The sequence below is a fragment of the Heterodontus francisci genome, chromosome 4 (assembly GCF_036365525.1).
Source record: "Heterodontus francisci isolate sHetFra1 chromosome 4, sHetFra1.hap1, whole genome shotgun sequence".
Lineage (NCBI taxonomy): Eukaryota > Metazoa > Chordata > Chondrichthyes > Heterodontiformes > Heterodontidae > Heterodontus > Heterodontus francisci.
This window is the reverse complement of record NC_090374.1, coordinates 180,053,116-180,081,028: the sequence shown is the minus strand read 5'-3', so window position 1 is coordinate 180,081,028 and position 27,913 is coordinate 180,053,116. Positions and strand designations below refer to the sequence as shown.

Here is a 27,913-nt window from a genome sequence, read left to right as displayed (position 1 = left end):
CCCTCAGTTCCTCCTCGAAAACTTCACTGTTCCCGGCTTCCCGGAGCTGGAGTGCTCCAGACGTGTTTTTGCTCTCGGTGTCCCGGAGCTGGGATGCGCTGGGCATGTCGCTAGGTTCGGTGCTTTGGGTTTGGAGCGCGCTGGGCCCATCACAGCTTCCAGTGCCTGGGGGGTGGGGAGCTTTATCTTCCAGCTGCTTTGAGTTCTGCTGCTTCTTTTGCAGGTGCCGTCGTTTCGGCACTACCTCGTCCAGTGAGGAGGAACTGCCGTAGTCTGTCTCAGACGGTAGCCGCCTACTGCCATTGGTTTCGGTGGTGGCCTGTTCTGTTTTTGGAGGTTTTTCCTTTGTGGTTTTTCTTTGTACCACTTGCCACTGACCTGTTTGACCATCTGCTGCCTCCTTCTCCATTGATTCTGTCTGTGGAGAAGGGGTTTCCGGGCACAGGTGTTGGGTCGCTGGTTTCAACTGCCTCCCCTTTCTTCTCCTTCTCAGGTAGACTTTTCTCGCTGCGGAGAGGATTGCTTGTCTCCTTCCCAGCACCAGACGCATTCGTCGTTCTTTCTCCTGGCCGTTTCTTGGACCTTGCCGCCTGAGCATAACCGAGGCAGCGTTTGGGGCAGGTTTTGTAGAGGTGACCTGCCTCACCGCACAGGTTGCAACACTTACTCTGCTTACAGTCCTTAGTCTGATGGCCTTCCTTGCAGTTCTTGCAGATGACTGTGCTGCAGTTAGCTGCCACGTGACCAGATTTGCCACAGGTGCGATAAACTCTGGGCTGCCCAGCGTAGACCAAGAAGCCTCGACTTCCCCCGATTAGCGAAGCTGGAGGGAGGGTGGATAATGGCTCTATTGGCATCGACCTTCAAGGTCACCTTGACCTGCCGCTTCCTGGTCCAAATCTCAAATGGGTCCTTGACATCAGTGCTGCTGCCGGCCACCTCGACGTACCTGGCGAGAAAGGTGAGTACATCCACGACAGGAACATGAGGGTTGTAGAGGTGAATTGTCACCACCCGGTCATGTTGTGATGGCAGCGTAAAGAGTGGCTCCACTGTGAGGATCGACAGCAGCGCCTGGTTTCCCTTCTCCTTGAACACCTTCAGGAACTTGATGCACCCCGCCATATTCTTGACCGTCACATCGAAATATCCACTGTAGGGGAAGTCCTGTAGGCAGAAGATGTCTGTAGCTTGGAATCCACAGCAATCAATAAGGATTTTCTTGATGAAGAAGGTACGGTCAATTGGTGCATCTCCTTCCTTGTCCTTCACCACCACCCAAATGGTGTTACGCACTCTCTGGCCTAAAGCTCTAGAATTGGTTACGCCATTTTACTCAAAGCATACCTGAGACAGGATCAAAGGCCACTGATCATGGTCTCTCCCCTGCCAGGTAAGTATTACTCAGCAGCACCACTGGGGAGGTGGTGGTTGCTGCCGGGAATGCACCCATCTGAGGCCTTGGATCATCAATGGACCCAGGTCACATGCAATTGATGGCGGGAGGGGTTTCGCAGGGTGAAGGGTCACAGGGATGCTGGTGTAAGGAGGTTGGCAGCAAGGGCAGGGGGTGGCTCTCAGCAGCACAACCCGCTCCCCCCCACTCTCCACTCCCGATGTCGGATCCATCGATCAGGCACTGTGCCTGTGAATGAGGTTACCCCCTGCCCCTACCAACCCCCGGGGACTGACAAGCAACCTGCACAGATTTACTCGTCATACTCCCTGCATGGCGACAGGCCCAGCTGCTGCTGGGCTAATACCAGCGGTGGCGGGAAGAGGCCCTTAATTGGACATTAAATGCCCACTTAAGGGCCCCAATTGGCAGCGCTATGGGAAGGTCATCCACAGGCCTTCCCTCCATGGACTTAATTGGGGTGGAAGTGGGAAGGTGGCAGGATCCCCAACTACCATCATCCCGCCTGATTAAGTGCTCTCGCCGCCTTCAAACTCACCACTGGGGAGAGCATAAAGCCAGTGGCATTTGACTTCATAACTGCCCCTGCAGGGGCAGGGTATTTCACAGCATACGCTGATGGTTATATTTTTCCTACACACTTCAGCTCGAAATTATTTTGCACCGTAACTTGCTGTGAGTGTGAGCTGATTATGACACAGCAAGGAGCATCTGGGACATTAGTGAACAACAGGACCAACAGACTGTCTCCTTACTCAATAAGATTTAAGGATTGAGAAAGAACCAGAAGAATGACAGATAAGGAAATTGGGTGAATTTGAGTCAAAGCAGGTACCGAAAGATAGGGAAGACAAGATTGGATTGAGAGAGGAAAAAAAGAAACAGAAAAATAAGGAAAAAAATTTAATTTGACATTTTTAGAATTTTTAACATCTTACTACATGTAGGAATGAAATTGAACAGTTTAAAATTGTTCGTTTTCTGGGCTGGAGAGATTGCTTGGCATTGCATTAACAATTATCATGTTGTTAAAAGAATACATGTACTGTCTTGTTACATTCTGCAGCGAGTTTAATGGACAATTAATATGCAAATCCAGCAAGTAACTGGGGTGGCTAAGGGTGAAATGCTGTTTGTACGGAGCAAACAGAGTGATGTAAATCGATCCTAGTAAATTAGTTTTGTTCCCCAAAACTAATGCCTTAATGTGCCTTTGCCTGATATTTATCCTTTGTTATCACCAGCAAAAAGAAAGCTTGATTTGTGAGTAAAAATCAGCCGCTTCATTTCTCATTGAAAACCCAATCAATTTGCAGGATTACATTTATCGGTCCAATGGTGATTTAATTTGCTACCAACATTAATAAAGACATGAACAAGCATTAGATAAAAAGTTAGCGCCTTGAGTGGTAATTAATTATAACTGTCTTGCATTTATTATCCCAATACCTTTTGAGCAGCAGCTCCTAGGATAGTACTGCAGATACTTTTTCATTCTATCAATATCTTTTTAGAGTTGTATAAAAAGTAAAAGCTAATAAAATTTAGTGGTACTTGTAGATAACTGCAAATAAATGTTCCATATCTGTCCAGCCACTTAAGTGATTTCCAGATTTTTCATTGATGTTTTAGATTTGTAAGCTGGCCAAAAGGAGTCCATCATTGTATGTTGTTGAAAGGGAGAGCACACTTTGCACAGTGGAGATCATTGATTGAGCAGTCAGATAGCCCAGTATAACACCTTAAAAAGTCATCTTTATGAATGTAATTTCCTGGCATGTTTTTTTATTCATGGGATGTGGGCATCGCTAGCTGTGCCAGCATTTATTGCCTATCCCTAATTGCCCTTCGAATGACTGGGGGAAGTTACAGCCATTCTCTTGTTAGACTTCAGGGAAGCAAGCATTTGTAAAATTAGCTTCAGCTTGGCTCTATTGCCTCTAACTCAGAAGTCTCACTCCAGGACCTGGGCTCAATACCTAGATTTTCACCTTAAATGCAGTACTCAAGGAGTGCTGCATTGTCAGAGGTTCTGTCCTTTGGATAAGACATTAAGCATCAGCCTTTTCAGGGTCTGTTAAGGGTTCCCTGACATATTCAAAGAAGAGGGAGCTATCCCAGTGTCCTGGCCATCATCTTTCCTTTAAACAATGCCACCAGAAAACTTATTAAATGATTCTTTATCTTATTATCATTTGTTGAATCTCATACCCAAAATGACTGCCATGTCTGGCGACATAGCAACAGTGTTTACCCTTCAAAGTATTTCACTATATTAAATAATTGAAGTACTTTGGGATTCCCTGAGAGGCATGGTGAGCTGTAAATGAATGCAAGCTTTTTGTTTCTTCTTGTCAGTATTTGTGTGAGCTCTGGCTCAGTTGATAGCACTCTTGCCTTTGAGCCAGAAGGTTGTGGGTTTAAGTCCCACCCCAAGTCTTGAGCACAAATCTAGGCTGACACTCCCAGTGCAGCACCGAGGGAATGTTGCACTGTCAGAGGTGCTCTTTTTCGGGTGGGGCATCCACCCTCTCAAGTGGATGTAAAAGATCCCATGGCACTATTTCAAAGAAGAACGAGGAAGTTATCCCTGGTGCTCTGGCCAATATATATGCCTCAATCAACATCACAAAAAAAGATTATCTGGTCATTATCACGTTACTGTTATGGGAGCTTGCTGTGCACAAATTGGCTGTCGTGTTTCCTACATTACAACAGTGACTACACTTCAAAAGTACTTCATTGACTATAAAGCACATTGGCATGTCTGGTGGTTGTGAAAGGTGCGATAAAATTCAAGTCGTCTTTTCATCTTGTCTGGTGCTAATTGGCACTGTGATAATCATAAACCTTGCTCCTCGGGTTGTGTGATATTTTTTCTTAAAAATGCATAGATTTTGTGATCTCAATAAAAACATAAGTGTACTCCCCTCCCTCACTCGCACGTGAGGGAGTCTGGGTGGATTCCAACTTTAGTCTTGTTGCAGTCCTCTGGAATTGTGCTTAGAAGGGGTAAAGGGTGAAATTTTAGTCTCAAATGCAGGTTAGGTGTATAGTATGTGAGATGTTTACAAACAGTTCTCACTCATGGTTAAGAATCCTTGGACTTCTTCAGATCAAGGTCTTGAGAGTTCCAGCACCAAGGTGTCAGTTGTATTTGCAGTTAACAGGTCAAGCTATTGGGCAGAGGGGCTAATTTATGTATATGATTTTGTGTCCATGTAATACTTTTTACTTTTCCTATATCAGTTAAGATAATGGGCCAATTCTTGCTGGAGTGGGGCATCTCACAGAGCCCCATTAGTTAAACTTTCTCCTAAAACCCTTCAGCTAAAATGTTTTGCACCATAATTTGCTGGAACTACGAGTTGATAACGGCACAGCAAGGCACCTATCACCTCAGTGAATGATCGGGCCAACAGTCTATCTGCTTAACTAATGAGATTTAAGGATTGAGAAAAAAACAGGAATGACGGAGAAGGAAATAAGGTGAATTAGAGTCAAATCATGCACAGAAAGAAAAATAACAAGAAGGAAAGAACGATTGGATTAAGTGAGAGAGGAAAATGTACAAACGAAAAGTTTAAAAAATGTAAAAATTAAAAATGTGCCATTTTTAAAATCTCAACTATTTACTACATGAAGGAATGTGATAGAACAGTTTAAGTTGCTCCTTTTCTGCGACAGAGCAGTTGTTTGGCATTGCATTAACAATTGTCATATCATTACCAGGTACTTGCGCTGTTACGTTCTAGCTCTAACTTACTGTAACGAGTTTAATGGATAAGTAATGTGCAAATTCAGCAAGTTCTTAAAAACAATGATGAGGCAAAGGACGAGATGTCATTTATGTGAAGCGAACAGCAGAGTGGTGTAAACTGACCAACACGTTTTGGAGATTCGCAATTCACAGCATATCTTTTTATCCACTGAACTTGCTGACTGATTTACACATTAATAACAGCCTGCCTCATTAAACTGCCATTATTTTTCCAGCAAGATTGGGCTCATTGAGGATGATTCTGTAATGTTCTTTAATAATTTTGCCTACTTTAATGAGAAAACCACAGGCTGGCTACCTGTGATTTCCGTAATTATTTCCTATACCACATCACTTTCTAATTACATGGAATATACAACACAAAAACCGGCCAGTCCATGCTCCATTCAAGCCTCCTCCATCCTTTCTCATCTAACTCAGTATCATCTTCTAGTCCCGTCTCGCTCATATGCTTATCTAGCTTCCCCTTAAATCTGTCTTTACTATTCGCCATAGCTGATTGTGATAGTAAGTTCCACATTCTCATCACTCTCTGAGGAAAGACGTTTCTTCTGAATTCCCTATTGGATTTCTTGATGACTATCTTATATTGATGGCCTCTAGTTTTGCTGTTCCCCACAAATGGAAACACTCTCTCTGTGTGACTATCAAAACCTTGCATAATTCTCAAGACCTTGATTAGGCCATCCCTCAGCCTTCTGTTTTCCAGAGAAAAAGAGACCCAGCTTGCCTCATTCATTCACAGTAGGGATAACCTCGTAGTTCTGGTATCAATCTTGCATGCAACCTCACCAGTCTCTCTGTAGCCTTTTTATAATATGGCTGTAACCATCAGTACTCCAAGTATGGTGTAACCAAGGTTTAATGCAAGTTTAGCATAACCCCTCTACCTTTCTATTCCATCTCTCTACAAATAAACCTGATTGTTTGGTTTGCTTTTGTTATGGGCTTATTGGCCTGTGCTGCTACTTTTAGTGATTTGTGTGTTTGTACTCCCAGATCCCTAAGCTCCTGTACCCCATTTAGATACTTAATTTCCGAGTAATATGCGATTTCCTTATTTTTTTACTGTAATTAGAGTATACTTCATTGTAATTTTAAGTATTCTTAGGATTGGAACTCACGCTACCTCTAGGTGCACTGAAACTAAACCACAAAGGCAAAGAGCTTATTATTTAGCTACCTTTTTCCTGTTTATTGGCTCATTTTGTACATACGAGTTAATTTCATGAATTCCATCACGTGGCTAATTCTCAGTTAGGATAGAAAATCCACTGGCCTTCACACCCTAGGTTCCAGTTCGGACTCCCGTGTAGCTAAGCTGCAAGCTGAAAGCACAGATACATAAAATTGACCCTGCTATTATTAATATGAACATAATGCTTTATGAAAATCTGTTGGATGTAATTCTATCCTACTTGGCTCAACTGTAACATTTGCAACATTAACAATCACACAGGTTATAGAATTAGTTCACTTCTATATATCATATACTCCAGTTCTTCATAATGTATATTTTATATAACCATTACAGTGAAATATGTTTTTTTGTGTTTCCTGTTCTATAAAAATGATAACTTCACTTCTCTTAAGAATATTATTGCTTTCTAGCCCTTCACAGTTTTCATCGTATCTCAGCTTTTTTAGCATTTACCTTTTTTATCGTTTTATTTTAGATTGCTTTGTCTTTAATGTTGTGTCTTGTTCAAGTAAGAGATGCCAGCTCTAGGGAATGTAACACTTTGAGGTCGGGCACAACTTTTAGCTTTGAATTCAACTGCATCAAATGTAGCACCAAATAGAAGCAGAGCCTTAACTACAATCTCACTAAAGGACTTCCATCTGCATGTATTTTCCCTGGGCTGAAGTCAAAAAGACCCCATGAAATTCATCAAGTAAGTATTTTTCATGGATATCAGGATAAAATTTGTTGGGGTTCTTACAAACTTGGCTGAATTTCAAGGATTCAGTGCAGGAAATGTAGCCCTTGGAAAAAAATATATAGCCCCATATTTCCATTCCCAAATCCAACTATTCATATAGCCTATGTGTGTTCTCAAATCCAATGAATGGAATACCTCATTGTATCATTTCCTTAATGTCTACAGTGACCACACTTCCAAAAGTACTTCATCGAACTTCCTGAGGTCGTGAAAGGCGCTATACAAATTCATGTGTATGAATCTGTTTGCTATGTGTCTTCTTTGTGTTATATTCCAGAACTATACCAGACTCTGGCCGTAATTTCAGAGTAGGCCTGTGGCCCCAGCCACTGACTGGAAAGCCGGGGGCAAGCCCACCTCTTCCTCGAAGCCACGACTGCATTTTGTGTGGCTCAGGGAATTAATTGCCTGCATCCGTGGCTTCCACTCCCATGAGGCAGGATGTCCTGCCTTCAAGAGCTGCCAGTCAATCAGAGGGCTGGCAGCTCTTCAGTCCCAGAAGCACCACTGGGAGCAGTGGCCACTGCTTAGACTGCAGCAGGCTTCAGACCCAGAGCAAAAGGTAAGTGAGGTCAGGGCTCACTGGGGCCAATCATCCAGAACCCACAAGACAGCAGGGGTGAATCCAGCAGGGCTTCCCTGTGCCACTGACAGGGTGCCCAATGAAGAGGGCCCTCACCCCCAACAAGGCCACCTGATATTACTGGGCAGCCTTCCTAGGTGATAAAGTGCCAACCCACTGCTGTTACAATACCAGTGGCAGCAGAAGGAGGCCCTTAATTGGCCATTAATTACTGTACTGGGAGTGTCAGTGCTAATTTTTATGCTTGAGTCCTAGAGTCAGACTTGAACGTTGTAACTTAGAGGCGAGAGTGCTACCAACAGCTGACACATACAAATGAGGTATTTTAAATGAAATATCAGTCCCTATTCCATAATTTCATAACACTAGTCAAAGAACAACAGGAATTCTCCTGCTATCTTAGCCAATATTTTTCTCTCAAACACCACTACATTCTACTTGGCATTTCATGTCATGGTTTGTGAGAATTTGCTGGCCCTAATTCTAACTATGCAGCAACCGGATGTGGGGAGGCCGGGGGGTGGAACAGTTATAATGTGGGGAGCACCTTACCCACCTGGAATTTCGCTGCCTTCTTGCTGTTAATCTACTCATTTAATTAGAGGCATGAGCAGGAGAAGCAGGGACATCTTCCCCATTAGGCCAGACCTGCTGGGAATTGTGAGAGACACACTTTGAGACTTTTCTTACCGACAATGTAAGCCACTAAATAAATGCAAATTTCAAAATAACATGCCCATTCTTCAACAATGTAAAAGCAATATACTGCAGATGCTGGAAATCTGAAATAAAAACAAAGTGCTGGAAATACTCAGCTGGTCTGGCAGCATCTGTGGAGAGAGAAGTAGAGTTAACGTTTCAGGTCAGTGACCTTTCATCAGAACTTTCTCCTATCCCCTTTCTGTCCATGCCCCTCTTTCTCTCTGCCCCCGCTTCTCTCTCTCTGCCCCCGCCTCTCTCTCTCTCTGCCCCCGCCTCTCTCTCTCTGCCCCCGCCTCTCTCTCTCTGCCCCCGCCTCTCTCTCTCTGCCCCCCCTTTCTCTGCCCTCCCTTTCTCTGCACCCCTCTCCCTGCTCCCCCTCTGCCCCCCTTCTGCCTCCCCCTCTGCCCCCCTCTCTCTCTGCCCCCCTCTCTCTCTGCCCCCCCTCTCTCTGCACCCCCCCTCTCTCTGCACCCCCCCTCTCTCTGCACCCCCCCTCTCTCTGCCCCCCCTCTCTCTGCCCCCCCCTCTCTGCCCCCCCTTCTATCTGCCCCCCTTTTCTCTGCCCCCCCTTTTCTCTGCCCCCCCCTTCTCTCTGCCCCCCCTTCTCTCTGCCCCCCCTTTTCTCTGCCCCCCCCCTCTCTGCCCCCCCCTCTCTCTGCCCCCCCCCTCTTCTCTGCTCCCCCTCGCTCTCTCTGCCCTTCTCTTGCTGTCCCCTCGCTCACTGCCCCCCCTCTCTCTCTCTGCCTCTGTCTTTCTCTGCCCTCTTTCTCTCTTTGCCCCCTCTTTCTGTCTCTCTCTCTCCCCGCCCCTCCTCTCTCTCTCTGCCCCCTCTCTTTCTGTCTGCCTCTCTCTCTCTCCACCCCTCCTCTCTCACTCTCTCTGTCCCCATCTCTCTCTCTCTCTCTCTGACAGTTGCGGAGAGCGGCTAGTTCTTGGTTGCTTCGAGAGTAGCTTTGTGGTTGATCCATTTTTTTAAAAAAATTGCAGGTTCTCAGTTTCACAGCTGACAGATGATTAGAGCAGCGACAGTGCTTCTGAACTTCAGACAAGTTCGTGGTTTTCCACAGGCTTTTTAAAAATAATGGAACCCACTGGAAAACCACGAACCTGTCCAAAGTTTGGAAGCACTGCAGCTGCTCTAAGCACCTGTCAGCTGTGAAACTGACGCTACGATTTTTTTTAAGTCGGACTGGCTGGAAAGAAGAAGCCAATGGGAAATATCTCATCCCTGATTTTACCAGTCACGGACCTCAAAATCTTTACCACGGACACTAATGTCCATGTACGGACGTGTTTCCAGCCTTTTGTTCTAAAATGCTGCCAATTCTGCTGGCTCATGGCAGATATTGCGTTTGACAGCCCAGAAATGAATTTGAATGGAAATGGGAGAAAACATACTTCTCAAAACGGTTGCAATTTTGGGCACAATTTGGGCCTGGATGGCTGATTGTGCCCAAAATGTAAACTGTACTTCTTGCTTAAAAAAATCTATCCAGCAGAGCCAGGAGGAGCAGGAGAACAGCCCCAGCTCCACAGGAGTTGCAGTTGACCCCCTCGCTCTGCTCCAACTCATGCCACCCTTTCCAGGAACCCGAGGGCCCATCATTGATGTCTTGGCTCAGGCAAGCTGCCTGTGGCAACCTGGCCAGTGTTGACAGCTCACAACGATGATGAGTTCCCATGCCTGTAGTTGGTCTTTAATTAGACTAGTGTCTTCATTCCAAAATGTGGGAACAAGACTCATTGGGCTGAATTTTATATACCCGCTGCCGAAATCGGCGGGCAAAAACAATGGCGGTCCGCCTGCGCGGGCTGCACTTGGTGCCATGATCCTAAGTGCGACAGCTCATTTACATATATGGGCGGGCCATTCACCCCCCCCCCCCCCTCCCGATCACATGGAGAGGGATGGCTGTCTGACCCCAGAAATGGCTACCTGTGTGCCGGCGCTGATGCCATTTTTAGAGGGCTTTGAGCTCGAACGTTGAATTTAAATATTTAAAGCACAAGGAAATAAAAAATAAAGACATTTTTCTGCCTTCTTCCACCCCCCCCCCAATAACAGTTAAATTGATTATTTGCTCTCCCCACCCCCCCCCCCCAAACCCTTACCTTGTCCACCTGAGCTTCCCCCCCACAAAGTGCATAAACTTTAATCTCAAACCCTTCTCACCATCCCCTACACCAGTGATGTTACTTTGACCCCATTCTCCCCCGCTCCCCCACATTGAGAAACTTACCTCCTCCCCTCTCCCCACAAGTGTTCCACCTCATTTCCCCGGACGGGAATCCAAAGGTATGGGAGTGCCAGCCATCGGGCCAAAGATCAGAGCGGGAACTTAGACGGGGACATAAGTATAAGTAATGCATTCATTTACATTTATTAGAATATGCAAATGGGGGGGTCCCATCACCTTGCCAGCATCGGGGTGTGTGGCAACCCTCTCCCGGAGGCATTTTCCGGCCCTCCTGCCACAAAACCCGACGTCGGGTCGTGGGGGGGAGGTGGTCTGTAAAATTCAGCCTGTTGAGTGAGTGAACAAGGAGAAAGTAAAATAGTTACTTTTATAAATTTAAATGACGCTCTCCACCATAAACTCTTTACCACCTTCCTCCTCATGACTCTTGGCCTAGCAGGATTGGGGGTTTTTGTATGCAGCTCCTCTTTGTTTTTTTTTCTGCCTATCGGTATCACAGAAGGAAGTTTTGAGTCCAGCATGGGTACTGGGATGACAGGAACTCCTTGGGGATCTCATTACAGACATGTTTGCTGGGAGGAAAAGTAACAATAGTAACAACACTCTCAAGATGAAGTGCACAAAAAGGAAAAGAAAAAAATAGTATTTTCTCTCTCTGATTATTCAATAAGAAATGATTTACATAAATGTAATAAAAACTCAAATTCTGCTAATATCTGGCAGGCTTCATTCCGACTTTAGGTGTGGTTGGTCCTTTTGGACAATGAGAGAGCATAGAGAAGTGTGTCGCAAAAGTGTTAATCTGTAATTAAATCAGTGTGCCACTTTTGTTGGTAAACACCATTGGAAAGTTATGATGATGTCCATTTAAGCTCTGCTTACATGGCAGTCATCACTGAGGCCTCAGCAATATTAAACATACTTCAGTTCACCTCTTGTAGTTCAGTTTTCATTATCAATATATGATTTAAAAATCTTTCATATAGTGTGTGCTATGTGTGTATGTAGCACTTGAAATGAGTCCATTGTGTGGAAAGTTGTTGATCACTTCTCCATTCGGCTCAAGTAAGCATTGTTTGCTAAGTTAGCCACACTGATAGTATAGACTCATAGGGAAAGCTGCCAGTTACAAAAAGAGCAACTGACACAAAAAAAATTCACAGAATCGTTACATTGCAGAAGGGGGCCATTCGGCAATTTCCTCTGTTCCATTCCCCTGCCGCCTTCCCATAACCTTAGACATTCTTCCTTTTTATGTAACAGTCTAATTCCTTTTTGAATGCTTCAATTGAATCTGTCTCCACCACATTCTCAGGCATTGCATTCCAGATCTTAACCACTCATTGTGTGAAAAAGTTGTTCCTCATATCACTTTTGCTTCTCTTAGCAAATACTTTAAACCCATGCCCTCCCATTCTCGATCTTTTCACGAGTGGGAACAGTTTCTCTCTATCTACTCTGTCCAGACCCCTCATGATTTTGAATACTGTATCAAATCACCTCTCAGCCTTCTCTTCTCCAAGGAAAACAGTCCTAACTTCTCCAATCTATCTTCATAACTGAAATTCCTCATCCCTGGATCCATTCTCGTTAATCTTTTCTGTACTCTCTCCAATGCCCTCACTTCTTTCCTAAAGTGCAGCACCCAGAACTGGACACAATACTCCAGCTTAGGCCACACTAGTGTCTTATACAAGTTCAACATAACTTCCTTGCTCTTTTATTCCATGAGCTACAAGTTTGCTCACAAGTCTATTGTGTGGCACTGTATCAAATGCCTTTTGAAAGTCCATGTACATCACATCAACTGCATTGCCCTCATCAACCCTCTTTGTTACCTCCTCAAAAACAACAGCAAGTTAGTTAAACATGATTTTCCCTTAAGAAATCCATGCTGGCTTTCCTTAATTAAAATTATCAAACGGGTCACTTTTTTTTGCAACAGTACCAATCATAACCAACCTGTACCACAAACCAACCAATCAAATGCCTGACAAAACTTTTCTCCAGGTGCATTGCATGGCTGTCTTGCTTCTCCACAAAGTGAACTCCATAAAATAACATAAAAATATCCGTAAAATTAAATAGTTCTCAAAACTTACTTATCCATAAAGTTAACCATAGTATATTAGGAATGTTTCCTAAAAGATTTCCCGTCCACTCTGTTTCTCTCTCTTTAGATCATGGAGCTTGAGCTCTGTTGCATTTCTCCAGCTTGCACTGTGTTTGTGGACCTTTTCTTAATTTTCTTTATTTCTTAAATGATGAGAGATTGGGAAGTGTTGATGTCCAAAGGGACCTGGGTGTCCTTATTTTTTGGTGACTGAAAGCTAACATGCAGGTACAGCAAGCAATTAGGAAGGCAAATGGGATGTTGACCTTTATTGCAGTTTTGATCTCCTTACCTGTGAAAGGATATACTTGCCATAGAGGGAGTGCAATGAAAGTTCACCAGACTGATCCTTGGGATGGCAGTTTTGTCCTATGAGGAGAGATTGAGGAGACTGAGCCTATGTTCTCTAGAATTTCGAAGAATGAGATGTGATCTCATTGAAGCATACAACATTCTTACAGGGCTCGACAGGGTGGATGCATGAAGGATGTTTCCCTTGGCTGGAGGGTCTAGAACCAGGGGACACAGGCTCAGAATAAGAGGTAGGACATTTAGCACTGAGATGAGGAGGAATTTCTTCACTCAGAGGGTGGTGAATCTTTGGAATTCTCTACCCCAGAGGACTGAGGAGGCTCAGTCATTGAGTATATTCAAAACAAGAGATCAATAGATTTCTAGATATTAAAGATATCAAGGGATATAGGGATAGTGCTGGGAAATGACATTGAGGTAGAAGATTAGCCATGATCCAGTTGAATGGCGGAGCAGGCTCGAGGGGCTGAATGGCCTACTCCTGCTCCTATTTCCTATGTTCCTATTATGTGTGCACATTAAGCAGGATTTAGTTCTGTAGTATGAAATAGCCAATTCCCCAGCTGCATCCCAGTTAATGTTAGTAACAACAGATGGTCCAAGCATGAAGATTGATGGAGGTGTTTGATAATCACCTTAGACTGCCGAGCCTACAGAAACAACTATTTTACCTAATTTTCCTGAACAAACTGTGACTGCAGGTAGTTAGCGCATACAAATTAATTTTGCGCTCACACATGCTTGCCCTAAAAAATCAACGAGTCGTTATAGAATGTAAGTGACAATGTCACCAAGAGATTATCACCTTGCTCGCAAGCTGCTGTTTTTCTGCACGAGAAACATTCAGTCTGGAGGCTGCATATTGTTTTGTTAAAGGAGAAGGAGACATTGGGGGAGTATTTTCAGTACAGAAATATAACTCAGTGTGAATCGGTAGATCAAAATAGTTAGACTGCGCCTTATATGAGAAATTAGGAATGGAATTATACGCAGTTGTGGTTTAACACTATTAACTTTCACCACAGTATTTTTTGGGGGAGGAGTTAGATATATACTTTACATTGTTACTCAAAATGCATTTTGGAATGTGAATTAAGTACAAGTAAAGAGCATTACAACCCAAATAAACATTGAGCAATGAAACCAATCATTAAGGAGCAGAATAGTCCAGTAATAATTTCATGCTAGGCCCCCACCTGCCAAGAATGAGGCACATTAATTTTGCCATGAACATTGATTTTAAACTGTTACTGGAGTGAAGAAAGGACTTGATAAGCAGATCAGCTGTGGCTGGAAAAGACATTTGCATATTAACAGACAGTGATCGGAAAGACAAAGGACCATTCCCTGACCCATTCAACCCAAAATGGACCTTGATAACCAGGCATTGTATGTAAGAGGAGCATTCCAGAGACTGCTAAGGTGATATCATCCAAGACGTGGTCAGACCAATTAGCCACATGGCTAACCTGCTTGGCAGCCTTGGTTTTTCTGAATTGTACAAACAGTTTGAACTCAGAGTGGTTTTTTTTGCTCCTGAACTGAGAAGATCTCTCCTGTCTGCTCCCATCTTTCTCACATGCCTCTGAATCCACTGAAGACACATGAACCCCAAGAGAGAAAAGTCCCCTACGGCGAACAAGGTTTCTGAAGAATACTAGGCCCCAACGAAAAGCAAGATCTACCTACAGTCAAGGACTCTACAGTGAGCTGGAAGAACCATAACAAAAACTCTTCAGATATTGCTTCAAACTTTTCCACTTTATTTTTCTTCTCTTTTCTGTCTCTATTTGCATGTCTGTATCGCGTATGCATGCTAGCGTGGGCGTGTCGTGTATCCGTAGGTGGCAACTGAAGTAGAGTTTAAGTTTAATAAAATTTCACCTTTTTTAAACCTAAGAAAGCCTGTTTGTGCTGGTTTCTTTGCCTTATAATTGGAAAGCGGTGAACAAGGATTCACCAAGGGGGAGCTAAAAACACGGTGTGTTTAAAATTAAGCCCTGTTATGGTAAGACCAGGTGAAGGCTGAAAGGGAACCCTAGACCTCTTTCTCACCTTGTCATAACAAATAACTTTGCTGGGTTTTTTTTGCCTCATTGTGCAACCTACAGAACATCTTACACTGGGTTTCATGCTTTAATTCTGTAAAAAAAAACACTTTCAGCAATGACTTGACATGTTCCAAAACCTTGCTTAGGAGTCTTCAAATCAGGCTACTGAGAGATAGTAAACTATGTAATCTCCATTGATCACTGAGCCAGCCAGATAGGCCAAAATGGTGTTTTCTGCTCTGTATGTTTCTGTGTTCCTAACTTACTGGGGTAACTCTCCGCACAACTTGCATATTATGATACAAAAATGTAATGTTCCAGTGCAGCTGTTTGAAACCTGTCCTCACAGCATCAAAAAGGTGTTGGTGTCCTGAATCATTGAGGCATTCCTAACTCAACGGGATTGAAGTTTGAGAGCAACTCTTGATCCATTTGGGAAAAATACGCCTTCATTCTAAATCAAACTAGGATATCTTCTCCCTTTTGCAGACTGAGTTGCAACTTACAGAAGAAGGTTCATTCTCTGGGTTCAGAGGCTTAGGACCAGGAGCATTCATGGTTCAGTTGGTAGCATTCTCATCTCTGAGTCAGATAGTTGTGAGTTCAAGTCCCACTCCAGAGATTTGTGTGAAAAAAACCAGGCTGACACTTCCAGTGTAGTATTGAGGGGGTGCTGCATTGTCAGAGGTATGCTTATTGGTTATGATATGAAACCAAAGCCCTGATTGCCCTCTTAGATAGACCCAACAGATCCTATGATACTATCTTGAAGAAGAGCAGAGGAGTTATTGCTGGTGTCTTGGCCAATATTTATCCTTTAATCAACATCACTATAAACAGATTGTCTGGTCTTTAACACATTGCTGTTTGTGGGAGCTTGCTGTGTGCAAATTGTCTGTTGTGTTTCTAACAGTGACTACAGCTCAAAAGTACTTCCTTCACTGCAAAGTGCTCTGAGACAACCTGCGATCTTGGGGGTTTGGTGATAAATTACTTTGTAGGGACGATTCTTTGGAGTTGTAGAGTTGGGGCTGCTCTGCTTCTATAAGACCCTTCCTAAGCCACATCTGCTGCAACGTTCTAGGCTTCAGTGAGAGTGAACACTACTGTTGTGCCTTTACAGCCACAGTCAAGCCACCTGAGATCATTTCAGTGCAATTTTGTATGGGATCAGCAGTCTTCACATTGGGCAGACGTGCTCCACATCGAAATATTGACTCCTATAGGTTAGGATGTCACGTAGTTTAAATCCATTCAATAATAACAACTTGCATTTATATGTTACCTTAAATGGCACAAAACATCTCAAGACAGTTCACAGTAGAGGCCTGCTTCAGGTTGGGAAAAAGGACCCAACCCGAACCCGACCAAACCACAGAAGACCCGAGCCCGACCCGGCCCGAGTCCCTCCGATTTTATCCCGAGCCCGACGTGACCCGAACCTGCCACTACTCTGCCCGACCCGACCATCCCTTTACTTACCTTCCTGACACCGAACCTGCAAGAAACTGCAGCGCATGCGCGAGACGCCACAGTGACATCACACACTCACTGCACAGACTCAGTTTCGTCCCGGACTCCCAGCTCAGGTAAATCTTTTTTTTAAATTTTTAATACTTATCAGCAGAACACACCGTGTGTATCCCGACCGACTTGACCTGGACTCGGCCTGACCTGACCCGAGCCCGAAAGCCAGCCCTGGAAGATGGGCCCGACCCGACCCGAACCCGACACATGTCGTCGGGTCCCGTTGAGTTTGGGTCGGGTAGCGGGCCTCTAGTTCACAGGAGCATTAACAATTAAAATTTGACACCAAGCCACATAAGGAGATATAAGGAAAGGTGGCCAATAACTTGATGAAAGAGATTGCTTTTAAGCAGCAACCTAAAGGAGGGGAGAGAGGTTTAGGGAGAGAACTCCAGAGCTTAGGGCCTCGGCAGCCGAAGGCACAGTTATCAATGATAGAGCAATTGAAAATGGAAATGTGCAGGAGGCCAGAACTGGAGGAGCACAGAGAACTTGGATGGTTGGAAGGCTGGAGGAGGTTAGCGATAGAGAGGGTGAGTCCATGGAGAGATTTGAAGGATGGGAATATTAGGTCTTGGTTTTAGCACCTATGTCATAGTTTATCCTTGTTTTATACATCTTGCTGATGCTGAGTTAAAGTCTGCTTGGTATCGACATCTCTACAGCCAACTGAAAATTATAATGTTACATTAGTTCCAGATCTGTCACTTGATGCTTGCGGCATTTTTACATTCTGCCTGATTTGGGGGAATTCTTTTTAAAATGTTATCGTGTTCTATTGAGCTCATTGGATTAATTTTCTCTTCAAGCTCCACCACCCATCACAAGGTTTCCGTTTTGGGACAGTTCGAGAAAGCAGTGCAGAGGATTACGTGAAGAAGAGTTTTCCAGAGATGAATGAATATATGAGAAGGTATGATGTGCCAACAACGCCAGATGGTGTGAAATACTTGAAGTAAGTGCTGTTTCCTATTTCCACAGTATCAAATTCCTTTCTGTGCTGATTCCCAACAATCTTATGCTTGCCGCAGTTTTTCTCCCTGCATGCTAAGTAGTCATCCTATTCTGTTCTATGAAGCTTTCTGTCTCAAAAGTACAATTCAGTGAATATAATGTAAAATAAGAACTGAAAACGCTGTAAGTATTCAGGTTGGGAGGTGTCTATAAAGAGATAATGTTTCAGGTCCATGTTTCAGTGAATATAATGTTTGCCATATTATTATGCCCATTTATTTAATACCTGCTGGTTTGTCCTTCCACTTGACCTACTTCTTTAAACGCATTACAAACATACATGCTACCGTTGCAAATCTGAAGTGAGTGACTTTTTTTTTGGATCAAATAATCTGATTCGAATTTATTTTGTTACTGGATTTGTTTCACAGCTTACAGTTGAGTCAGAATGGTTAGAGGGTTAAATTGCACTCCATTTTTCTGGGCCATCTCATTTCCATAATTGCAGCATCTGTGGAAAGAGAAGCAGAGTTAACGTTTCGGGTTAGTGACCCTTCTTCGGAACTGACAAATATTAGTAAAGTCACAGGTTATAAGCAAGTGAGGTGGGGGTTGGGCAAGAGATAACAAAGGAGGTGTAGATTGGACCAGGCCACACATTTCACTTGCTTATAACCTGATATGTGGCCTGGTCCAATCTACACCTCCTTTGTTATCTCTTGCCCCACCCCCACCTCACTTGCTTATAACCTGTGACTTTTCTAATATTTGTCAGTTCCGAAGAAGGGTCACTGACCCGAAACATTAACTCTGCTTCTCTTTTCACAGATGCTGCCAGACCTGCTGAGTGGTTCCAGCATTTCTTGTTTTTATTTCAGATTTCCAGCATCCGCAGTATTTTGCTTTCATTTCCATAATTATTCACAGCTGTAAGTACAGCTTTCATCTGTGCAATGAGCTAGTCTACTTGGCAAACTGAGAGGTGAGGTGGTTAGAATTGTGTCGCGGATGAAATTTAAAGGGAGGCAGCTATTTAAAGGAGGTAAGTGGCTATATAAGGGGGAGAAAATAATCGTACAGCCTTTTCAAATGTATTACAACCCATTTGCCATGGCAAAAGCGGGGAGGCAAACATTAAATTATGCCAGTATGCAGGTATGATATAGAATCTGGAGAAAAGTAACCGGGGGAAGATGCAGAGATTTTTGTTTATGCACTGATTTGTTACAATCTGGAATGCACAACCCAAATGGGCAGTGGAAGTAGATTCAATAGTAACTTCCAAAAAGGAATTGGATAAATACTTGATGTGTAGGGCCATGGGGAAAGGGAAGGAGAGTGGGACTAATTGGATAGCTCTCTCAAAGAACCAGCACAGGCATAATGGGCCGAATGGTCTGCTTCTGTGCTGTATCATTCTACTATTCTATGACCCCCTTTTACATGACTGAAGAAGTGGGCATTATGTGACATTTGGGAAGAGAAGCCTACTGTGAAATTCTAGAGTGCCCATCCCAGATGGCAGCAGTGCACAGCATGTCTGCAATAAGACTCAGGTTAAAAGAAAAATTAAGAGGTGAAGTGAGGTTTGAACTGCTGGCCGTATGGTGACTTCATTCATGGGATGTGGGCGTTGCCGGCTAGGCCACCATTTATTGCCCATCCTTAATTGCCCTTGAGAAGGTGGTGGTGAGCTGCCTTCTTGAACCGCTGCAGTCCATATGAGGTAGGTACACCCACAGTGCTGTTAGGAAGGGAGTTGCAGGATTCTGACCTAGCGACAGTAAAGGAATGGTGATTTAGTTCCAAGTCAGGATGGTATGTGGCTTGGAGGGGAACTTGAAGGTGGTGGTGTTCCCATGCATTTTCTGCCCTTGTCCTTCTAGTTGGTAGAGGTCAGGGCTTTGTAAGGTGCTGTCGAAGGAGCCTTGGTGCGTTGCTGCAGTGCATCTTGTAGATGGTACACACTGCAGCCATTGGGCAAGCCAAATTACAGAACAATTCATACACTGTCTCCATTGTGAATCAGCCTAGCCACACAGTGTTCCTTCAATCTAGGTAGGTGTGCTTCTGCTGTTATTTGTGGGTAGGTGAGTTACAGCAGATGGGTAGGTAGGTTACAGCAAATGGGCAGGGTTGATCCCCAGTGCGACCTTACCTGTGTGGCATCTCTCTGTTGTCCCTTTACTTCCTCCTGAAAACAAATATAGAATAATTTCTGCACAGGAAACTCGGACTCCAAATTTCTGAGCAAAATAATGGCAAAGCAAAAAGCCATGACATCAGCTCTTTCCAATAACTGAGTGGCCACCCTAAAGAAACACGTTTCAAAAAGATCATCCCAAAAGAAACACTTTAAAAACAGACAAATGTCCTTGTTGCATGTTTCTTTGAATTACTTTCACATTTAGCACCACATCTATCAAACCCGGTCACCCATTTTACATGGGCAAAAGCTCAAAGGAGTGTACTTTCGTTGTAACTAATAGAAAATAGTTTTGGTGTCCTTTCTAATTAACAGGTTACAGTGACATTTTCGAGTGAAGCACTCCACTGTTTTTGGTAGGATAGTGCTCATTTGTTGGATGCAACTGAGGATAAAATTGTGTTGATGGAAACTTCCCAAAATTAGAATGATTGCCAGAAATGGAAATCTTGGATCAATTTTCCTCTCCCCCAACCCCATCACCTCCATGAAGCCTGAAACCTTTTGAGATAAATTGTAGCACTTGAATCACTGTCTGGCACTGAGGTCAGCTAACTCAAAATAAACCAGGCCTAAGACTTGAGACTTTGTACCACATGGTGGGGCAAAAGTAGGATGAAGACTGAGAGAAAGAAGAATGGCGCCCATTGCAGTGTCTGGCCAGGAACAGGCAGGGGCCCTGTAAATGTGTGGAAATAGGGGTCAACTGACGTTGGCATCCTCAACACCACCTTTGTATCAATCACTCCCGTCGCTGCTCCCTCAACCAACTCATACCTTGATGGTAAAGTTGGGATGTGACCATTTAGAGAGACCCTTATCTCTTGTTAAAGGGAAAGCTGGAAACAGGTCTGGCACTCATTATTGCCCTCAATCTCTTTCGAATTTTGGGCCTTAAGTTCACCTCCTCCCTGCTGTGAGCGTAGAATTTCCCTGCCATTGTAATATGCTGCTTCGTTTGATGCCCGATACTTCCACCCCTTGCCGTTAAGGTGTTGCTGCGACTCCATGATGAATGTTTGACCATTTGAATTTCCTACCCTCTCCAAATGCCTATCAGCAGTGTGATTAGCACCGGCAGCTCTCCTATTTAGACATTTAAAAGAAAAGTATTTGGTTCACTGCTTTAACCAACTGACCAATAAAGTGACATTTGTCCACAACATCTAAGGATATAAGAGTAAAATTTTCCATTCGTATCGGAATGTAATAGAAGCAAAGAAATACTCCACAAATTTAGAAATTGGATTATTTTCAGTTATGTAGCCTTTTTTGAGATGATAGTTTATGTCATTAGATGGCACAATTTACTTTACAGCTCTCAAGTCGTTTATCTAATTAGAAAAGACTTCATTTATATAGTGAGCTGAATTTTACCACCCCCTCGACGCCACGGGTCACGCCACGGGGGCCGGTAAAATGGTGCGGGGGCGAGGCCTGCCTTGACCTGTGAAGTCGGGCTCGCTGCATTTTACCGGTGGTGGCAGGAACTCGGGGCAGCCCCCCGCCACATGGCGGCAGCACCATAATTAGCATATGGTAATGATTACTTACCTATACTGATTATGCAGCTAACCGCCTCGCCCCCGATACTGCTGGATTTTTCATTGAACGGGCGGCCGTCACGTGCCGTCCCGTTCACTATCTGAAAAGCCGGTGGGTCCTCACTCTGCATTACAGAAGGGAGGAGGGAGGGGGGTATACACAGGGGTTTAACTCTGCATTCTTAAAGGAGGGAGGGGGGGATTCATAGGGGTCTAACTCTGCATTCTGGGAGGGAGGAGGGAGGGGGGATATGCAGGGGTCTAACTCTGCATTCTTAAAGGGAGGGGGTCTGGGATTACTGGAGGGAAAGCTGTGCTGGCATGAAGGGAGGTACCGTGTACCATCCCTCCGTTAAGTGTACGCTGTGTGTTTGTGAGAGGGCAATGGCACACTAGGCACCCTGTGTGTGGGGAGGGTGCCAGAAAGGGCAGGAGCATTAAGGTTTTATGGATGGTGGGGGCAAGTGATTCAGCTGGTAGGATCTTGATGTGGTCATGTTGTGCCACTCTGAATGTTTGCCAAGATGGACAATGCCATGGCACACCACATAGTTGATCCAGGAAAGCTGCTGATGTACCCGTCAAGACCAATCCATGCCCTGTTAGGAACCTTCGAATACATGCAGGGTTCAACATTATTTATCACATGGAAATTGGTATGGTTCATCCTACATTGTGTGATCCTCAGCATGTGAGGATCCGTATGCGCCAGAGGCAATATCAACAGGCAGGTGTGATTCACGTAGAGGCCCCCGGTCGTGAGCAGCAGCCCCCAAGGGGAGCCCACCATTACGGTTGCCATGCATCTAAGGGCCCCACATGACATGCCATTGGATGTCAGAGCACCAGTGTCAAGGACATTGCGCATATAGAGGGTGGTGACATGTGTCTGTGCCGTGCTCAAGGATTACCTGTAGCCCCTGGGCTCCGGTGAATATCCCATGCCTTTGTTCCTCATAGTGGCAGCGGTTCTCAAACCTGATGCCTCTGCAGCCTTTTTGGGGCTCATCAGAGACCTTTATGGGGTCACACAGTCAGCAGTGCAGTGCTGTATCAGGGAGGTCACCAATGCCCTGCACCGGAGGGCCAGTGAGGATGTCCGCTTCAGGACAGACTCTCACAGCAAGGCCCAGAGGGCCATTGGTTCTGGCACCATTGCCGGAGAACCAGAGGTTATAATGTTCATAGACTGCAGTCATGTGGCCATCAGGCCTACTGCCAGGCTACCACCTGGAGACATCACCATTAAAGGAGCCCTCTCAGTCTAGGTGAAGCTGGTATGTGAGCACCGCAGATACTTGAAGCGAATGTGTGACCGCTTCTCAGGCAGCTGCCATGACACCTGGGTCTTGCGCCAGTCCCGGCTGCCACCGCTGTTCACTGAACTGGCTCAGATGGAGGGGTGGCTTCTTGGAGATAAGGGCTATCCTTTGCAGACATGGCCCCCGATACCGGTGAGAGACTTCACCACTGCTGCAGAGGAGAGATACAACGCCAGCCGCTGAGCTACATGAGCCACCATTGAGCAGGAGATCGGCATGCTGAAAGAGCGCCTCCAATGCCTGTATGGATAGGGTGATGCCCTGTACTATGGGCTGAAAAGGCCAGCTCCTTTCTTTGCTGCTTTGTACAACTACGCACCCAATAGGGGCCAGACCTGGCATAATGAGGAGAGACGTCAACAGGATTCCTCCTCAGACGATGAGGACCTACAACATGAAACAGGGTTAGTAGTGAGCTAGGGATGTACGGCAGTGGCTTATCTGCTCTATAGGAACCGACATGAGCTCTGCAAGCCACACATCACCCTCGCTCACCTGCTGTGCACCAGTCCACATCTTCAGCATCCCTGTGTAAACCATTAGAGGCAGCAGCTGACTGAGGCAATGTCCCTGTCACTGCATCCATGGAGACGCTCATGAGTAATGGTGGCATGGCAATGATGTTATTGTATACGTTGGCTCTCCTGAAGGGCCAGTGGTGCAAAGGGATGTGACATTGGTGCTATATGCTGGCACACATTATTCACACAGAGAAAAGGACACACATGTCTGTGAAGAACATTTAGTGAAAAATGTATTTACATTGCTGTGACACACGTGCATTCCCATTTGTGTCAATGTGTTCTCTGTAAACCTCTGTAATACCTTTTATGGTCTATTTAAGTCTCACGTCCTGGAATGTGCAAATTTAAGATTATTCATCCAGGTGCAGCACACCTACAAGAATGAATATTACACTTGAGTGGGAGAAGAGGATCACAACTTCACAGGACACTGGGACACAGCAGGGTGAGTATGTGGCAGCAAAGCGGAAAGTGCTGGGGTCACTCAGCAGGTCAGGCAGCATCTGTGAAAAGAGAAGTAGAGTTAACTTTCAGGTCTGTGAACTTGGACAAGTTAACTCTGCTTCTCTCCACAGATGCTGCCTGACCTGCTGGATTTCTGCTGCACTTTCTACTTTGCTGCCAGATTGACAGCAGCCCCACTCTTCAGCAGTCAGGTAAATATTCTTTGACAGCTGTCAGGAAGCAGGTGCTGGGGAGCTTAAAATAGGGTCCCAGAACCTGTTGCACAACTGTCAAAGGGTTCCTCACTGCGCCGAATGTCCCGCCTCTCCCCACGTAATATCGGGAGGAGGCTCGGCACAGTGATTCTAATGAGCCCCCTGCTGTTCTTTGAATTAGTACCATGGGATATTTTATGTCCTCCTGAGCGGGCAAACGGGGCCTCATTTTAACATCTCTGACCGTTCAGCACTCCCTTCTGTACTACACAGGAGTGTCAGACTCGATTATGTGCTCAAGTGTCTGCTGTGGGATTTGAACCCACTATTTTGTATCTGAGGTGAACTGCTACCATTGAGCCATGGCTGACAAAATTTGAACAATTTAACTGCTTTTTGAGTTGAAATATTACATTAAACATTAATTATAAGATTAATTTCCCACTTGTGATGAAAGGTCATACCAGAAGCAGGCTGAAGATCTGAATAAACACAGCCAGGAGAAGTGTTTTCCTAACATTACATCTTAATGCCAGTTGAAGTGCCATTACACTGAGCATTTTTCAGCACTTGTGCTGCAACCTATGGTTTTTCATAAATTATTTTTCAATCAAAGTAAATTATATATTGATTAAAAAGATGGTACTTCATTTTGCATGAAAAAATCTGTTTATTGATAGGTCAAATGAGTAATCATGTCAGGAAGTAGGTGCTGTATATTGGAAGAAATACAAAGTTGATAAAATAGGGTAAGAGGATCAAGATTATTGCCCCCCTTAAGACTATCTGCACCTATTCCAAATCAATTGATTATATATTACTGTTAAGTAATGTTTTTATTCAGTGACTTCCAATTCGTCGATGTACACCAGGGATTAATTTGGGATGTGGAAGAATTCTTCCAAAAATGAAAGTTAACATAAACCGCGAACTAGTTATTTCTGTAGAATTCTATTATCCTTGAGAATGCATGCAACAGAATGGTAGATGCAAATCTGGAACAAGTTCTGTGCTTCTGATTAAAGATATGATTTTTCAACCTAGGAATGATCCTCAAAGACTTGATGCCTTTATAATGGACAAAGCACTGTTAGATTATGAGGTCTCAATCGATGCTGATTGCAAGTTACTAACCGTTGGGAAACCTTTTGCAATTGAAGGTATGCATTGTCTTTCATTATACGCATTCATTGACTTCTTATATAATGTGTACAACCAGATCTTCTCTGCTGTTGCTCAAGGTGGGTCACTTTTGCAAGGAGAAGGGGGATTAATGCACATCAATTTGAAAAGCATTTTCCCCAAAGACAATGAATTAAATGTATTTTTTCATTGGTTCTTGGAAAAAAAATTAAACAAAATTAAACGCCAGGAGCATCCGGAATAAGGTGGGGAGCTTGCAGCATGGGTTGGTACCTGGGATCTCGATGTAGTGGCCATTTCGGAGGCATGGGTAGAGCAGGGGCAGGAATGGATGTTGCAGGTTCCAGGATTTAGATGTTTCAGTAAGAACAGAGAAGATGGTAAAAGGGGGGGGAGGTGTGGCATTGTTAATCAAGGAGAGTATTACAGCGGCAGAAAGGACGTTTGAGGATTCGTCTACTGAGGTAGTATGGGCCGAGGTTAGAAACAGGAGAGGAGAGGTCACCCTGTTGGGAGTCTTCTATAGAGCTTCGAATAGTTCCAGAGATGTAGAGGAAAGGATAGCGAAGATGATTCTCGACAGGGGCGAGAGTAACAGGGCGGCACAGTGGCGCAGTGGTTAGCACCGCAGCCTCACAGCTCCAGCGACCCGGGTTCAATTCTGGGTGCTGCCTGTGTGGAGTTTGCAAGTTCTCCCTGTGTCTGCGTGGGTTTCCTCCGGGTGCTCCGGTTTCCTCTCACAAGCCAAAGACTTGCAGGTTGATAGGTAAATTGGCCATTAGCAATTGCCCCTAGTATAGGTAGGTGGTAGGGAAATATAGGGACAGGTGGGGATGTGGTAGGAATATGGAACTAGTGTAGGATTAGTATAAATGGGTGGTTGATGGTCGGCACAGACTCGGTGGGCCGAAGGGCCTGTTTCAGTGTTGTATCTCTAAAAAAAAACAGGGTAGTTGTTATGGGGGACTTTAACTTTCCAAATATTGACTGGAAATACTATAGTTCGAGTACTTTAGATGGGTCAGTTTTTGTCCGGTGTGTGCAGGAGGGTTTTCTGACACAGAATGTAGACAGGCCAACCAGGGGCGATGCCACATTGGATTTGGTACTGGGTAATGAACCCGGCCAGGTGTTAGATTTAGATGTAGGTGAGCACTTTGGTGATAGTGATCACAAAAATGAATATTTTTCGTCAGTATTTACAGTAGAGAAAGAAAATGTTGTCGAGGAGAATACTGAGATTCAAACTACTAGGCTAGATGGGATTGAGGTTCACAAGGAGGAGGTGTTATCAATTTTGGAAAGTGTGAAAATAGATAAGTCCCCTGGGCCAGATGGGATTTATCCTAGGATTCTCTGGGAAGCTAGGGAGGAGATTGCAGAGCCTTTGTCCTTGATCTTTATGTCGTCATTGTCGACAGGAATAGTGCCGGAAGACTGGAGGATAGCAAATGTTGTCCCCTTGTTCAAGAAGGGGAGTAGAGACAGCCCTGGTAATTATAGACCTGTGAGCCTTACTTCGGTTGTGGGTAAAATGTTGGAAAAGGTTATAAGAGACAGGATTTATAATCATCTTGAAAAGAATAAGTTCATTAGCGATAGTCAGCACGGTTTTGTGAAGGGTAGGTCGTGCCTCACAAACCTTATTGAGTTTTTCGAGAAGGTGACCAAACAGGTGGATGAGGGTAAAGCAGTGGATGTGGTGTATATGGATTTCAGTAAGGCGTTTGATAAGGTTCCCCACGGTAGGCTATTGCAGAAAATACGGAAGTATGGGGTTGAAGGTGATTTAGAGCTTTGGATCAGAAATTGGCTAGCTGAAAGAAGACAGAGGGTGGTGGTTGATGGCAAATGTTCATCCTGGAGTTTAGTTACTAGTGGTGTACCGCAAGGATCTGCTTTGGGGCCACTGCTGTTTGTCATTTCTATAAATGACCTGGAAGAGGGTGTAGAAGGGTGGGTTAGTAAATTTGCGGATGACACGAAGGTCGGTGGAGTTGTGGATAGTGCCGAAGGATGTTGTACGGTACAGAGGGACATAGATAGGCTGCAGAGCTGGGCTGAGAGATGGCAAATGGAGTTTAATGCGGAAAAGTGTGAGGTGATTCACTTTGGAAGGAGTAACAGGAATACAGAGTACTGGGCTAATGGGAAGATTCTTGGTAGTGTAGATGAACAGAGAGATCTTGGTGTCCAGGTACATAAATCCCTGAAAGTTGCTACCCAGGTTAATAGGGCTGTTAAGAAGGCATATGGTGTGTTAGCTTTTATTAGTAGGGGGATCGAGTTTCGGAGCCACGAGGTCATGCTGCAGCTGTACAAAACTCTGGTGAGGCCGCACCTGGAGTATTGCGTGCAGTTCTGGTCACCGCATTAATGGAAGGATGTGGAAGCTTTGGAAAGGGTGCAGAGGAGATTTACTAGGATGTTGCCTGGTATGGAGGGAAGGTCTTACAAGGAAAGGCTGAGGGACTTGAGGTTGTTTTCGTTGGAGAGAAGGAGGAGGAGAGGTGACTTAATAGAGACATATAAGATAATCAGAGGGTTAGATAGGGTGGATAGTGAGAGTCTTTTTCCTCGGATGGTGATGGCAAACACGAGGGGACATAGCTTTAAGTTGAGGGGTGATAGATATAGGACAGATGTCAGAGGTAGTTTCTTTACTCAGAGAGTAGTAGGGGCGTGGAACGCCCTGCCTGCAGCGGTAGTAGACTCGCCAACTTTAAGGGCATTTAAGTGGTCATTGGATAGACATATGGATGAAAATGGAATAGTGTAGGTCAGATGGTTTCACAGGTCGGCGCAACATCGAGGGCCGAAGGGCCTGTACTGCGCTGTAATGTTCTAATTCTAATGTTCTAATTCTAATTCTAATTTTCCGTAGCAACCAATAGTTGGTCTCTGTAATACATAAAAAATTTGAGGTCTGTGTGC

The 27,913-nt window shown here is 44.6% G+C and overlaps 1 protein-coding gene across 3 annotated transcripts in view; it reads left to right on the top strand.

The window, feature by feature from the left end:
* grin3a (glutamate receptor, ionotropic, N-methyl-D-aspartate 3A) overlaps positions 1 to 27,913 on the top strand; it is a 195,034-nt gene that overhangs the window by 125,701 nt on the left and 41,420 nt on the right. For all 3 annotated transcript variants that reach the window (XM_068030680.1, XM_068030681.1, XM_068030682.1), the window contains exons 4-5: positions 17,437 to 17,582; positions 24,881 to 24,996. In XM_068030680.1, the coding sequence (XP_067886781.1) occupies positions 17,437 to 17,582; positions 24,881 to 24,996 (262 nt within the window). The remainder of the gene's footprint in view (positions 1 to 17,436; positions 17,583 to 24,880; positions 24,997 to 27,913) is intronic.